At 30.8% G+C, this 17,168-nt stretch overlaps 3 protein-coding genes across 3 annotated transcripts in view; 1 reads left to right on the top strand and 2 right to left on the bottom strand.

The window, feature by feature from the left end:
- LOC123305582 (putative uncharacterized protein DDB_G0282133) overlaps positions 1–17,168 on the top strand; it is a 99,705-nt gene that overhangs the window by 60,581 nt on the left and 21,956 nt on the right. The window contains exon 4 of the mRNA XM_044887354.1: positions 13,111–13,208. Within this exon, the coding sequence (XP_044743289.1) occupies positions 13,111–13,208 (98 nt within the window). The remainder of the gene's footprint in view (positions 1–13,110; positions 13,209–17,168) is intronic.
- Positions 1,859–4,347, bottom strand: LOC123305585 (phenoloxidase 1-like). Its single transcript, XM_044887357.1, has 6 exons — positions 4,292–4,347; positions 3,679–4,217; positions 3,164–3,619; positions 2,620–3,107; positions 2,413–2,558; positions 1,859–2,339 (listed from the first exon to the last, which is right to left on the bottom strand). The coding sequence occupies exons 2-6, from the start codon at positions 4,207–4,209 to the stop codon at positions 1,903–1,905; spliced, it is 2,058 nt and encodes a 685-aa protein (XP_044743292.1). The 5' UTR covers positions 4,210–4,217; positions 4,292–4,347; the 3' UTR covers positions 1,859–1,902.
- On the bottom strand, positions 10,221–12,897 carry LOC123305583 (phenoloxidase 1-like). The gene is made up of 7 exons (XM_044887355.1): positions 12,763–12,897; positions 12,158–12,700; positions 11,644–12,099; positions 11,092–11,582; positions 10,885–11,030; positions 10,593–10,825; positions 10,221–10,530 (listed from the first exon to the last, which is right to left on the bottom strand). Exons 2-7 carry the CDS (start codon positions 12,689–12,691, stop codon positions 10,315–10,317), a joined length of 2,076 nt encoding a protein of 691 aa, XP_044743290.1. The 5' UTR covers positions 12,692–12,700; positions 12,763–12,897; the 3' UTR covers positions 10,221–10,314.

Below are 17,168 nucleotides of genomic sequence, written 5' to 3'. Positions count from 1 at the left end.
CTTAGAAAATGAAAATTGAATTTGTCGATTTTCTTGTCTCAACAATTTTTTGATAACACAAATAAAGGACAACACAAAAACACGTAAAAAAAAATTGCAAAAAATTTGTTACTATCAAAAGAATAAATTGATTGTTTTTTCAAAAATTTTTGTTTTTTGAACCCTTTTTTTCAATCTTTGAATCTTTTTTTTTTAGACCCTTTCTTTAATCATGGTTGACAAAAAAAAAACACGAAACTAGAAAATCGAACAATTGGATTACACGTTTCATATTCCAACTTATGATTTAATATACCCCCAGCTATTAATCAATGCTATAAAAATATTGGATATTTTAAAGGGCATCCGATAGAAAATTTCTGTTTGTACCTGCTGGCCTATCAAGAACAGAATTTTGTCTTATCTCTTGTTAATTAAAATTTGGATAATGTGGTTTGTTATATATATTTATTTGACAATTTTATTTTCGTCTTCTTTAGTTCCTGTCGCAAGTTGATAGGATTTTCTTTACTTCCGTAAATAATATATAAAGTAGATGTGCATCTAATGTTTTAAAATAAGTTTGCGAAATTTAATAAACCATTAATCTTAAACATCAGCCCTTAATCATTAGGTGGTATATATTATTGAATTTCTATTTTGGGAGTACTAGAAAATAATAGATTAAAAAAATTTCCAATATCCAAACTCCAATATGTTACTCTTTCTAAACTTCACATATTGTTATTTTTCATCATATCGCCACCAAATTTGAAAAATAGCTTATGATCATAAAATCTTTCTTCTCAAATTTCAGCAAGTACGACTAATAACTACTTTGTTTAACATATAAACTGAAGGGCAGGTTCCATCAAACCACTGAAATGACACTTACTTGGAGGTCTGCGACCCATTTTGATAGTCTCTATAAGGGCCACCTTTTTCGGTGATAAGCTGAGAGGCTAAGTACACATTACTTTCATGTTTATCCGATGCAGTTCGACAGCCTATCACAAGTGTTTAAATTAATTTTTGTTGTGACAGAGGAAATCGAACCCGGTCTTCAGCTATTCTTATTATCAAAATAAATTCCAAGACTACCTACCTCCACAATCTATAGCCAGTGAAATTCGTAACAAAATAAGGATTGATGTCATTTGTATTTTTCTATGGTTTGATACACATTGATAAGTTTCTAAAATTTCATATTTCTATTAGGGATTATAAAGGATCGTGTTCTATTTTTGTAAAGGATTTAAAAATTGCGAATAACTTCCATTATTTATAAACATGCTGGAAGTGTTGTATTCGCATGGATAAAATATTTGTTTGTGGCTATGAAGGTCAAGATAAGTAAGCATTGAACTTGACCATAAAATGTAAATAAATAAATATTAGATAGCGTATTGCGAAATATATGAACCTATTTCTTTCTCTGGATAACTTTTTTTCAATACAGATAATAATGAATAATAATAGGTAATAAATAGTTATCCAAAATCACGATCATTTAATTGATTATAATTTTTGAGAAGAGCATGATAAATTTGCATTAGTTGCAGAGCCTATTACATAATTTCACGCCTATGGTGCAGAATAAGAGCTAGGAGAGTTTTCGTTTGCTTTTTATACATGGAAAGAACTTCAAAACTTTTAAGACCTCTTTTGGTCTCTGTGCCAATAGCACACTTGCTACTTTGAGCTGTCTATGTTACACGAAAATAAAATATATTTTTAAGAGCTCTAGGTACATGAAAATTTATAAATGTGTTCAACTGGAAGACTACAAAGGACATTTGAAAAATAAGTACATAAACTTGAAAAATTAATTATATATTTGAATAAAAAGTATCTGTAATAAAATAATAATAATGTGCGTAGTCTCGCAATTGCGATATCCACATACATAACGATGCGATGTCATCAAGCCTCTGAACGATCAGTAAATCGAATACTCACTTTTTGTATTGCCATGTTTGGTGTTAGAAATTCTCGAATTGTATTCACACCAGTTCGAGGCTCTCTATCAAATGGATAACCCATAGAACGACGATCTGGATATAGTCGATCCTTAATTCCACAAAAACTTGACGAATCTGAACATGCTCCAGATAAATCTTGATCAACCAAATCGTCAGCAATATTTGAAATCATTACGAATAATGTGCATGGGTAACCTTCTGGTGTACCCTTTGGAATCAACATATGTTGTGGCCATCCACAACCACAATAGTTGAATTGTTCCAATTCATCGCCACCTACTGGGCGGTTTAAGTCCAAGTTACGGAATGTACGTTCAAATGGAATTGTTACTGACGATTCAGTGGATTTTCGGACAATTTCATTATTTCCTGGATCCACTATATAATTGAATCCAAATTTAGTAATTCATTTATTATAGTATTAACTCATTAAAACCTTATTAAGACTTACATGTGACAATGAATCTATCGAGTTCGATGAAGAATTTGCGATGGTCTGTGAATGGAATAGGAATTCCACGCTCATCATTGTTGGGTGCCAAAAATATACGACAAGTACCACGAATTTGATTTGCAGAAGAGTTATTTGCCTGAATGCTTTGAAATTAAAATAAACTTCAAAAATAATTATGGTCTCTCAAAATACCTGAAATCTTACCGATAACTGAAACCAGTATGTTGAAGATGAGTAAATCTAACTCGAATAGGTCCACGTGGACTAAAATCCAGACCACGTGACATATCAAGATCACTTTGTTGCCAAAATGTTTGTAAGGTGTTGCTTGGTCCACCAGGTACTTCAATATTAACACCAGTAAGTCTAACTGGTGGATACTCCAATTGTTGAACTGTGTATCTTGGAATTGTGGACTTATATTTATGGAAAATGTCGTCAATAAACGCATGCAAACGGTAAAAAATTGGATCGCGCATATTAATTGCAGTGTCACCCATAGGAGCAAAATTTTCCAAATATCTATGATCTGGATCATGACAATAAGCAATAAATATATGGCCCATATTGTGTAGATTCCCATAATATGCCATATTCGGTGCCAAAATGCTCGCTTCGATCATATTACCAAGCATATCAATGCCTTCATCTAATCCGTTTTGAACACTAAGTTCTACTTGACTACCATCAGGCTAAAATGTAATTTTTATTAGATGTTCATTGAAGTAAATTTAAGTTAAGAATTTACCAGCCGAACAAAACCAGAATTAATAGCTTCATGAATTCGATCAGTCCAACGAGCCATTTCATCCAAATCTTGTTTCAATCGATTGACGGGACGGTTTAAATCTTTACACACCATATTAGCACTTCGTGAAGGCCATGCTCGACTTGATACTAAACTGTCCAATTTCGAATAATATGCTTCCTTCATTGGTTGTTTATAATCTACCAAACGTTTAACACGCGGTAATTTGTTGCAAAATCGTTCAAAGTTATATCTAGCAATGATTTGTTGATGCATGTAATAGAAAAGTTCACCACGTCTGTCTTTTGCTACAATATCACGTGGTCCTTCAAATGGGTAAACCAAATGCCAATGCCAGTGGTGTAAATAAATACCCAAATCTTCTCGAAAATAAGCTATTCGATTCTCGGGTTCCAAATTACTTGCTGTATAATCACGAGGAAGAACAATTGGCTCCTGCAAAAAAGTTGAAATCAGTTAAAATTATCTAAAAATGACTTTAGATTTTGACTTACGCGTGATCCTTCTGGAATTATGGCAGCTTCAGCACGTGCTTTACCAAATATAGCACTATCAACAAATTTTTCTGGAAATGTTTCTGCAAAATTTGGAATATCAGTTCCTCGGGTATCCGGGCGATGTAACATGGCAACACTCAAAGCATAATTAAACAAAAAAGGATTAATTCGATCGCGAACATAACAACATAATGACATCAAATCTGCAACGTTTTGCATGCCCATCATAATCTTAATTAAGTGAGCAGCTAGCTCCTGATGGAATGGTATGAATAATGAGAAAGGTTCACGTCGTCCAAGTTGTTCAATTTGACGAGTATTAGGTAAACTTATTTTTTTCACAGTAATTTGGTTGTCAGCCTCCTCGCCAAAACGACTTTGTAAAGATTGTCCAATTGGTTGGTAACGACTAGCTAAATAGTTTTTGGGTACTTTAAAGGTTGTCTTTGTATCACCTTTTGGCATAAACATTGGTTCAGTTGGTCGTTCGAATAATAACTTCAAATTTTCTACTTCTTGTTTGCTCATTTTGGAAACTACATGAACAATTTGAATCTATTAAAAAAATTACTCAAAAAAACATTTTTTTTTATTAATTGCAATTGCTTACCTGTTTTTTGATGGGTTGTTTGTTCACAAAGAAGATTTCGTCAGTAGTGTTATCACAAGAACTACTAATAATTTTACTATTTTTGTTTATCTATTTATACTAATACTGAAAATCGGAAAAATGCATAGAAAAATATTAATTGCATTTAATTCAATATTGCATTCAACAATAGACAAGCAGCTGTTCATGAGAATTCTATGTCGTTCCAATCGCGTATGTCCTCCAGAGTTATTATTATACACAATATTGATTACATACATATTGATTAATGATTGGCGTTCCTTTATGAATCGTTTAATCGTTGCAGTTTAACATGAAACGTATTATCCAGTTTTTCGACTACGGTATTTCTGCGTTTTTTTTGTCATCTGCCGCATATGTTAAATGAAAATTATTGGCAAGGCAGCGCAGTGCAGAAAATGGCTCACTTCATTTTTTTTGCCTCGAGGGTTGTAAGCTCCCGGAATTTTTTTTCCGTAAAGTATGTTTAATGAATCTATTTTGATACTTGTGTAAAACAGGAAACTTTTTGAAAAACGATAATCAAAATACAAATATCGAAAAATTGCACGTTTCGTGTTCCAAGCATACGATAATATACCTCAATCAATCAATACCTTTCAAATATAATACAAATCGTGAAGCAACTATGTTGTTCGATTGACCCAAAGTTACGTTAGTAGCTGCTGGCCTATCATGAATAGAAATTCTTCTTATCTTTTGTTTATTTATTTCAAGACCGCATATACCCTATTCATTAGACTTGGATAATGTGGTTTGAATTATATGGAAATTTTATTTGTGTTTTCTTAGTTTCCTGTCATAGATATCACGGAATATAATAGCAAACAAACTTCCATTAATAGTAGAGTAGAGTCTCGATAATCGGGACTCAATAAAAACCAGGGTATTCCAGAGTTTATTGCTCTTAATTCTGTTTACTAAATCCAATAATTTTTTTCTCATGAAAAAACTGAAATTGCCGCCCGTGCGCTGAAATGTGTAAATGAAACTTAAAAAAAGTCAAATACTATGCTCAGCAAATATTCTCAGCAATTTCATATTTTATTATTCTTTGATTCCTACTCAACTTGAAAAACTGCTCAAAAATAGAAAAGGCTCTGATTAGGTTTGCAACATGCATTCTGATTAATATACTTTCCTTTCTTTAATAATCTACCTTCAATAAAAAGACATTATTGATCTTAGACCATCTACAAATTTCGAAGCTACGATGCCTCATAATGGACAGAATAACTGCCTGTGCAAATTTCGTTTAATAACACGTTTCCTGGCTGGAATGTGCTGCTTCAACTATTAAGACGGATTCAACTAAGACTTGCTAAATGCTTTTGAGGGGGTGTTATAATAAGAGGTAGTTTTCTATTAAGGATTAAAAATTAATTGATGCGGATTAATTTTAATAGCACCTCCATTATTAAAATGAATGTTGGAAGTGTGGAATTGAGACTGATTAGATATTTGTTTTAATGCAGGTCAAGAATGAGTTACATGAGTAATGAAGTTGACAATAAAATTTAATAAGCAATATTTTACAAACAAATATCAATCAGTAAGCTTAATGCGAATATCCGATTGCTTCCTCTGAATTAGTGTATTCAAAGCCCGCAGTCGATACCAAATGTACCCAGTGATTAATGTAGTTATTCGTAGATATACTAAATATACAATCCATGAAAAATTATTTGCGCGTAATAAAGACCCACGATCCAATACGATTTTTCTACGATTCAATTTTTTTTAAATCGTTAAAAAAATGTTCTTTTATCCTTTATGATAAAGTCCAGAGTATGAGAAAGTTTCAGCTTTCTAGAATTCATCATTTTTGTAGATGGGTCGAAAATTGAAAATCATACATCTCTTATTTGGGAAATTGGTCCCTTTAAAAGTATTCGTGATTTTTTACCCTACCCAAAAATAGTCACGAAAATCTTGTTCATTTGACAAATATTTGCTTAGAAATTGTCTGTAAAGTATGTATCCAATCGTTATATTGCTGAGTATCGCAATTTAACTAATTTATCCCTTTGAAGTAATAGAAAACTTCCAAATAACAATATTTTTTCGAATCTAATAAAGGCGGTTTATTAGTCTATTTCAGTTTTTTAAAGTCTAATTTTCAAAATTAACAAGATAATAATTTTCAAATAAAATTATTTGTAATTTTTTTTTTTTTAAATGTAGACGGCTCACACGAGTTATTAGAACCAAACTTTTCATTATATTTTTCCTAATAAACGACACGCAATATTAATTGATTGTACAAGTAATAATTTTAATAGCCTTTATTTAAAAATAATCATTTATATAATGCAATTGTAAAAGGAAATCTATATAACCGACCATTAAATAAATTACATTTTACTAAAATTTACTTAATAAACTTTATTTGAAATAATTTTGTGGAAAACTTATAACGCATTTATATAATATAGAGGGTGATTTAATAATACACAGACAAAATTCAGGCATGGAAAGAATTAAAAAAGTTTGAATAAACAAATGGTCCAAAGTTTTCATTTCCGAGATACTTACAAGGTGATAAATTTTCAAAATAAAAATATGGTTAAAAACCCCCGACAAATTTTTCGGGAACGGAACCCTAAACTCGCACTTGAAACATATCTAAGGACAATTCCCATTAAATTAACTTTTTCCTTAAAGCCTTCTCCAAACAGAACCGATTTTGATGATCACGACTAATGTTTTAGTTGTTCCGGGTACGGAACCCTAAACTTGCAATTGAAACATAGCTAAGAACACTCTCCATTAAATTACCTTTCAAGGGATCCAAAAAAATCGAATCGGGTCATTCGGTTAGGCGCTATGATGACAGACGGACAGACACGGTTCGGGAGTTAAAAAAAGGATGCATATAAACATATTGTTGAAGAACTTTTTTTTTTTTGATACATAACAAAGTTTTCAGAATAGTCTTGCAAAATTTTATGATTTAACTTTTTTTCAAAATATTTTGATTTGAAACTCTTACCATCTTGCATCTCGAAAATGAAAAATTTTAGGCCATAGTGTTCTTCTTTCATGGTCAAAGTTTGTCAGTGTATTATTGAATTAGCCTGTATATGACAAAACACAGTTGGTTAGTAAATGAGGGGGAAAAGTTTTTCAGACATTTTAATATTTATAACTGCAGGCAAAAAGTATAACACTTTATACTTTTAAATGAAAATTATATACCGACACTCGTAAATATTAGATAAACGGGACAGGAAAACTGTTTTACAGATGAGAGTTTTCCGACATGAGTTTAAATATATTCGTTCGAATGATAAAGGGTGTTTTTTAGAGGTTTACATCTTTGAGTTGATAGCTTTGTGTTTAGTTTGGTTTGACATTTCATAATAAACTAGTGAAAACAAACAATTGACTGAGTTAACTGTTGAAATACCATATATAGACAGTGTTGATTACTCAGTCACATTACACAAACATACAAATGTTTCAAGTAAACATGAAAAAATGTTTCAAACAAAAGTTGTTTATTTTTTTATAAGAAACATTTTTTACATTTAAACTTTTGTTCTATCTCTAACGGTTTACAAGATGAGTCCTACGAACCCAAGACTCAATTGACCTATGTTGCTCATTTACGAACTCGACCTCACTTTTTACGTCCTCAGCACGCTTTAAAAATTTCAGCTTGATATCTTTTTTCGTTTTTGAGTAATCGTGATGACACACGACAGACAGGCAGACAATCGAAAATGGACTAATTAGGTGATTCTATAAACACCTATACCAACATTTTTTTCGTAGCACCAATATTTTTAAGCGTTATAAACTTGGGACTTTACTTAATATACTATGTATATTTCATATATATCATGGTGTAATAACTAACGCCAAGGCAGGGGAAATTTCACCGCAATTGCTGAGAAAGTGTGTGAAAATTAGACATCCAAATGGCGCCATATACGCTCCAGCCTTGTCGGCCACATAGCCTAAATCATAATCAAACATTAATGGCATAAAATTATCTTTCCAATAAAGCCAGTTTCATTGGTGTATTAAAAAGGTTTTTCTTTGAGCTATTATTCCATGTATATGAAATATACCAAGGTATACTAAGTTTAATTCCAAGTTTGTAATGCTTAAAAATATTGATATGAACAAAGTTTTGGTATAGGTGTTCATAAAATCACCTAATTAGCCCATTTCCAGTTGTCTGTCGTCTGTCTGTCATCACGATTACTCAAAAACAAAAAGAGTTATTAAGCTGAAATTATTATAGCATTCTTAGGACGTAAAAAGCGAGTTCGAGTTCGTAAATGAGCAAAATAGGTCATTGGGCCTAGTCATCTTGTAAACTGTTTAGAGATAGAATAAAAGTTTAGATGTTAAAAATATTGTTTATACAAAAATAAACAATTTTTGCTTGAAACATTTTTTGTAAACATCACTGTTTACCTGTGAGAGCGCAAATTATGCGAAAATTGTATAGTATGTATTATATGAGAATATCAGTTATATATGTGTGACATGTATGTTTGTGTAATGTGATTGAGTAATCAACTCTGTCTGTACATGGTATTTCAACAATTAGCTCAGTTAATTGTTTGTTTTCTCTTGTTTAATTTAAAATTGTATTCCCCTAAAAAAAACACCCGCTACTATGTATAATATTATTCGAGAAATTTTCAAATTATTTCTTATTTAATAAATTTATTTTCAAACTAAAAGTTTATGTTCATGAGTTATAGAATGTCCATTAGGAATAAATTAGATATATAAAATTTACCCATTTCATTCTACTCTAGATTAAATTTTGGCATTTCACAAAAATGATGAATTATTAACAACGAAATAGTTCAATTTTCAATTTTCATAACAAACAGCTTTGTAATTTAAAGGCCTTTCCAATCTGTTATAATTTTCCAATTAACAATAATTTGTAAAGGGTGAGTCCTTAGTATATAATTATGATCCAAAATATCATACTAATCATTTGATTGTCAAAAACTAGCCTCACGATTGTTGAATGAATCCATTTTTTATGCTTTTTGTGTCAAAATTAAGTTATATCTCGCAGCCAACTGTTTAAATAGCCGTTAAATTAACATTCTGGCCTTTTAACTAAAAGGCGCAGTTCAATAAGCGGCCCTGAACTGGTTAGCTGATAGCCATTATAGAATAAAATGACCCACCCAGTATACATACGAAATTTCATTAAATTCGGAAACAAAAAACTTCTTGTTATGGCTCTTTTTTTGATATCTCTAAATTTTTTTACAACATTGCATCTCATCAGAGGTCTAAATGGCCGAGCGGTCTAAGGCGTTAGTCTTTGATAGTTTGACTAATTAGACTTAGATTGCGGGTTCGAGTCCAAGCAGCGGCAGTGTGAACAATTAAAATTAATGGAGTCTGTGGAATCGATCACATTGTCGTCGCTTGGATAAGAACGAAGTAACCGATTCCACCCACATCATAAATGTAATTGTAAAAATTGTAATTTAATAAGTAAAGATTAACAAATAATGCTGTGGGTGGCCTCTGTAATAAAACGTATGTCAGAAAAACGGAGGTTAAACCCCATTATTATTACAACATTGCATTGCTACAAATATTAATTTGTTTTCGTGCCAAAATATATAAATATCTAGGGAATGACTTTTTGGAACCGAAAGTACTTTTAAGATACATTGTACCTATACCAACAGGAAATTACTTTACTCCGGAAAACAAGTGTTTACATTTTTATCAATTCAATCTGAATAATTACAATTTATAGAAATATTAAAAAAATTTATTGATTACGATTTCCTGAAAAGAAAAACTGGGTTAAAATAAGAACAATTTAATTGAAAGAAAATAGAAAAGATTTATTTTTTATTTTACAATAGAAATTGATAAAAGAAATTTATAAAAATAAAAACTAATCAAAATATATTTAAACAATTTATAAAATTTTCCAATAATCGATAGCGAAGTCATCATCGTTGTCCACATATTTTCAAGAGAGCATTGTGAAAGCAAAAGTTTCATCGTGCCCCTCGAACCACTGTACGATCGGTGAAACGAATTTGTACATTTTGTGTTGCCATATTTGGAGTAAGGAATTCACGTAAAGTATTCACACCATTACGAGGTTCACGATCGAATGGGTATCCCATTGAACGACGATCTGGATACAATCGATCTTTAATACCACAATAACTCGAGGAATCATTACATGTTCCTGATATATCTTGATCAACCTAGAAAAATAACGCAAATTTTAGTTGATAAAATTCCTTTGGGATCTATAAAATTAACTTACTAAATCGTTAGCAATATTCGAAATCATAACAAATAAGGTGCATGGGAATCCTTCTGGTGAACCTTTTGGAATTAACATATGTTGAGGCCATCCACAGCCACAGAAATTGAATTGAGCTAATTCTTCGCCACCAACTGGACGATTTAGATCCAAGTTACGGAATGTTCGTTCAAATGGTATTGTTACAGATGATTCAGTTGATTGACGAATGATTTCATTACTTCCTGGATCCACTATAAAAATCCAAAAGTTAAAGCTAGCGAAAAATATTTATTGGTTGATGCGAGCTTACATGTGACAATAAATCTATCGAGTTCAATGAACATTTTACGATGGTCAGTGAATGGAATTGGAACACCACGTTCATCATTTGTGGGTGCCAAGAATATACGACAAGTACCTCGTACTTGTTGTCCCGAAGAGTTATTTGCTTGGATTCTGCAATTCGTAAAAAAATTGTTTATGTTTACATAAAAAATTTCAGGCAAGAAAATTCTACCTGACAGAGAAATCAGAATGTTGCAAATGTGTAAATCGTGCATTAACTGTTCCTCGTGGAGCAAAGTCCATACCACGGGACAAATCTACATCACTTTGTTGCCAGAATGTTTGTAAGACGTTGCTTGGTCCACCAGATGTTTCGGTACTCACTCCAGAAATAGTAACTGGTTGGTATTCCAATTGTTGAACTGTATACCGGGGTATTGTGGATTTATATTTTTGGAAAATATCATCAATAAATGCATGCCAACGGTAAAATATTGGATCACGCATAGCTGTAGCTGAATCACCCATAACACCGAAATTTTCCAAATATCTATGATCAGGGTCATGACTGTAAGCGATGAATAAGTGTCCCATATTATGCATATTTCCATAATAAGGTATATTTGGTGAGAGGACAGGACTGGCTTCAATCATGTTACCAAGCATGTCGATACCTTGGTCAACTCCATCGACTTCAGTTAACTCCATTTGACTACCATTTTCCTGCAAATTAAAAAAACAATTAAAAAATGGTTCAAGAGATGTTGATAAAGTCAAAGCTTACCAAACGAACGAAACCAGAGTTAATAGCCTCATGAATTCGATCACTCCAACGTTTTAAATCATCAACATCTTGCTTCAATCGATTTGCGGGACGATTTAAATTTTGTAATGTGGTATTTGCACTACGTGCTGGCCATGCTCGACTTGCGACTAAACTATCTAACTTTGGGAAATAAGCTTCCTTTATTGGTTGTTTCAAATCTACAAAACGTTCAACTCGCGCTAATTTGTTGCATAATCGTTCAGCGTTATATCTAGCAATGATTTGTTGATGCATGTAATAAAAGAGTTCACCACGTCTGTCTTTAGCGACGATATCACGTCGTCCTTCGAATGGGTACACTAAATGCCAATGCCAATGATGTAAATTAATACCCAAATCTTCTCGGAAGTAAGATAGACGATTTTCAGGTTCTAAATCACTTGCTGTGTAATCACGAGGAAGTTCAATTGCCTCCTGTAATATAAAAGTAAGTTACTAAAGGAACATATTTCTTTAAAAAAATTTAACTTACCCTTGCTCCATCTTGAACGATGGTAACTTCTTCACGAGCTCGTGCAAATACTGCACCATCCAAATATTTTTCCGGGAAAGTAGAAGCAAAATTTGGTAAGTCAGTTCCTTGTGTATCTGGACGATGTAACATAGCAACACTAATTGCATAATTAAACAAGAATGGATTAATTCGATCCCGAATATAACAGCACAATGATGTTAAATCGTCCAAATCTTTCATGCCCATCATAATATCAATACATAATGCTGCTAATTCACGATGTTCAGGAATGAATAATGAAAATGGTTCACGTCGACCCAATCCTTCCAATCGGGCTGTGTTCGGTAATTTAATTTTTCTCACTGTAATTTTTTCATTAGCTTCATCTCCAAATCGACTGGTTAATGATACACCCAATGGTTTATAACGATTTGTTAAATAATTATCGGGCACTTCAAAAGATGCTTTTCGGTTACCTTTTGGAACGAACACCGGCTCGGTGGGCCGTTCCATAAGTAACTTCAAATTTTCGATTTTAGAATTGGCACTCATTTTGGTAAACTATCAAAAAAGTTAGATTTGGTTAAAAAAATAAATGTTAAATGTTCAAAAGATTCACTTACCTGTTGAGGATGTTTAGGTGAAAAATTAAACAACGAACAACGATGATGACTTCAACGAAAGACTGGATAGTAGATCTGATGAACTACTGATGAACTCCAAAAAATCTGTTTTCTTTTTATACTTACAAAAAATACTTGATAACTCAGATTATGGTCGACTTCTGCCATAACAAAATATATATTTGTTATCATTTTAATGATGGGTAAACCACATACATCCCTAAAAAAAGATTTGATAAAATTTGCGGTTACCTTCTTATTTGTGATTTTTTTGAAAACTTCCTATTTATTATCATATTTCAAGAATAATAACTTTTGTTTTGAAGTTTATTTTTTAATTTTTTACAGGAGGATTTGATGTGTATAATATTGAAACGGCAATGCCAAATATTGATTTGGATGCTATCGAAACTCATCTTCGAGCTGCTCGAGAAGAAGAAAGACGAGTAAGTAATGTTTTAAATATGTTATTATTAATTATAACTTTAAAAAAATAGTAATAATTTTTACCAATATCAAAATATATTGAATTTATGGAAGTTTGAATTCTGTTACCTCATTTGAACTGTGAAAATTCAAAGATCAAAAAAGATAGAAAGCCAATGCGACATTCGGTTAAAAAAAAAAAGTTTAAAAAAAAAAGTTTAAAAAAAATATAGATACAATAGAAACGGTTCAGATTAAGATTCTTCAGATTAAGATTTATTCTTAGAATTTTCGGATGAAATAGATCCTGTAGGTATTTAAAAAGAAAATATGTAAATGATTTTTTCTACTCAAAGTCGAATACTAGGTAATTACGTCCAGATTTAAACCCTCGGGAGGGTGAGTTACATTCATCATTCATTAATTATTGAAAATTTAATTAATTTTTAATACTCTCACTTACTTCATTGTAGAAATATTAACTCGAAATTGGATTTATCAGATACTAACAAAAATTTTATGGTACAAAAAAAAAAACAATTTGAAAACATTTACCGGTACTTCAAAACCTATTTATGACTTTTGTATTTTTGATTATTAACATCAATCATCACAACCCACCTTTTAATATAAACTCAAGTACTAATCAGATCAATGCACTTGAAAAAATTAAAGAAATATTTTGTCTTAATTCAATATAATTTATTTTTAAACGAAATTGTTGTATAAATAGAAAAACTCTTGATATTTAAGTAAATCGATTCTCGAAGCCTCTCTACCAACTCAATGCTAAAAATTATTATGTTTTTCTGTACAAAATTTGATACAAAGAATTTGTTTTAAAATTATTTTTTATATTAAAAGCAAATACAAAGTCTAAAAGATAAAAGTTTTAGCTTTCCAAATTTTGGTTATAAGTACTTGTAGAAATATTACACAAATAGAAAGGATAAGTACTCGTAGAATAAGTCCTCGGGGAGTGGAACGAAAGTGGTGTTGTTTGGTCAATCTTGTAAACCTGTTAAATTTTAAATGCGCATCTCTCAATTTTGGCCTTACCTGTACAATTTTACAAATTTAGGGCGAAATTTATGGTATTAGTATTAGTCTCCAGGTAAAAGGATTCAAACGTTAGGTAATACCGGGTTATATATTTGTATTTCTCAGTTTTGGTTAAACCCGTCATCCTGTGAGATTTTACAATTTTAGAGAGAATTTGCGTCCAAACAAAATACAGTAGAATCTCGATAACTTAAACCTCGGTAACATAAAAACCTCTGTTACTTCAAAAAATACTATGTTCCCTTCCCATCAGAGCCCAAAACCTCTATAACTTAAAATACGCAACCTCTATAACTTAAATAAATAATCTCTGTATAGGCCCTCAGTAACTACATAGAAACATGTACATACCTCTATATTAACTAGGGTACATAGAAACATGTACATACCTCTATATTAACCTTTACCTAACATAGACACTTGATAACTTAAAACCTCTATAACTTAAAATATTTTGTGTTTCCCTTGGACTTTAACTTATCGAGATTCTACTGTACCTGAATTTGAAAGGAAGGGATGATTTTCGATACAAATCTTCAGAACTTTCTAGATTCTGGACTTTTTTCTTTCGGTTTTGGTTATACCTGTACAACCCTACCTCCGTTTAACCCGGGAATTTGTGGGAAAAGAATAAGGCTCGGAGAACTTAATTTTAAATACATTCAGTATGGCTAGCACTTTATCCAAAAAATACGTGAGGCATGGCATAATTGCATCCACTAGCAACATTGAAGTGTTACTGAACGATTCTGCAGTTTATGAATTAATATTTTGTTCAAAATGCTGAAATATATTTTTTTAAATTACTAACATTTTTTCCAAAATCAAATAAATTTGGTTCAAAATGAACATTAATTTCATGCTAGCTAATACCCGCCCGCTTCTTCACACAATTCAAAATATGTAAAAATCACATATCGACATCTTCAGATTTTACGAGATATCAGTAACAGAAACCAGGCTACGAATTTATTTACAAAGACACCGTTACGAATTGATTAAACAAGTTTTTTCGTGTTAAAAATTTTATAATTTTGAAAAAACTTGACAATTAATATTTCCCGGGCGATAATAAGTATTTTACGAAAATTGTAGTGTATTCATGAGAAAATGAATCATTTTCAGTTTATTTTACAATTTATTTATTTAGATTATTTTCGGAATACGTTTTTTTGTAGGGGAAATAACCAATGACCGCAATAACTATGAATAGGTTTACATTCTAGGAAAATAAATATTTATAATAAATGAAAAATTTGTTATTTAGGTACAGAATGTACAAATATTGTTCCTGTAAATTTATTGGATATAAAATAATAAACATATGACTATTAATATAACAACATTAAAATTTATTTTGTTGCTCCAACATCACGGATGGTTAAACTCTACACTAGATAGATTGTCTATTATTTTAGGTTGTTGTAAACTTGAAGTGCATTTATTTATTGTAAGTCCATGACTCGAAAGCTAAACTCGTAGAGTAACATAAAAATTTGTCCATTGCTATGCAGGGGCGGTTTATAATGGCAGTTTATCACGAAATAAATTATCAAAAAGTAGGGTAGGTAGACATCTATGATTAAATCTATGTCAGAATGATTACTATTTGTCTGGAATTTAAAACATTATGTCATAATCTTTAAAAAATTATCCGGGATATAAAAACATTATTTACAATTTAGAATACATAAATATTTAATTTATAAAGTTCAGTTCAAACAATTCATTTTATATATTAAAGTACTAGAAGATACCTGCCCGCTTTGTTGGGAAATTTCTCCTTTTTAAAACAAAGACTATTACGTTATAGCCCTCACTTATCCTCCCTTTTGTTCACAATTTTATGGATTCTAACTTTTTTGAAAGTTTTGCTCATGATACTCCAGACATTTTACTTTTCTATAGGTCCAATCATAAACTTAACCTGATTTTTATACTTTTTGGATCAAAATTATCCTATCCATTCATCAAATTCCAAAAAAAATTTTCTCGAATTTTTCAAAGGGGACCCCTTAAAAAAATTTCAAAAAATCGGAAAAATTTTTTTGATCTCCAATTTTGATAAAACTTAAAGTATATAAGGTAATTTTGACCTAAAAAGTATCGGGTGCATTTGTTGACTGGTCGAATAGATCCAAACTTGCGAAATTGGATGGCAAATTTTAACATTTATCAACTCTTTTTGCCGGTTTGAACTTTAAGTATATAGCTTCAAAACCGTTACCAAAATATTTTTATTTTAAGGTTTCGATTGAAATAAAATTTTAATCCATAATTTATTCAAAATCTAGAGAAAATATAAAGCTTGTAAAAAGACCCATGTAGAAATTTACTACACTAACCTTGACAAATTTCCAAGACTGATTATTAAGCCTGATATAATACGGTGAATAATATCTTTTCTACGGAAATAATTTGTGAATCATCTTAACTTATTATTAAAAAACATAATTAAATTAACGATGAAATAAATTAATAATAATTATTCATGTCACTATTACTCTCTAAAGCATCGTCCACATTCAATCAAAAAACAGATTAAGTACAAATTTTTGTCCTGAATACGATCATTGTAAATTGAAATGTTCATTTTATTTTTATTATATTAGGTCAAAAAGTCTTTGGCATATGATTGCTAAATATTTTTAATCATATTGTAACGAGATTATTTAAACATTTCTTATCAATTCAATTATAAAATTTTATATACTATTACAAATATTTTTATTATGTTTACAAGCGTAATGGTTTAAAAACGATTTATTTTAAATTTATGAACTAACTAAGAATAAAATTTAATCGAATAACCTTATAAAACTATTCCATTTTGAAAATTCCCATTTTCGATCATTTTAACTCATAAAACATGTTTCGTTCAAGAACAAAAACTTAAAAATGAAATTTCAAATAAGATT

The sequence above is a fragment of the Chrysoperla carnea genome, chromosome 1 (genome assembly GCF_905475395.1).
Source record: "Chrysoperla carnea chromosome 1, inChrCarn1.1, whole genome shotgun sequence".
Lineage (NCBI taxonomy): Eukaryota > Metazoa > Arthropoda > Insecta > Neuroptera > Chrysopidae > Chrysoperla > Chrysoperla carnea.
The sequence above is the reverse complement of the archived record's forward strand: the minus strand, read 5'-3'. Positions and strand labels throughout refer to the sequence as shown.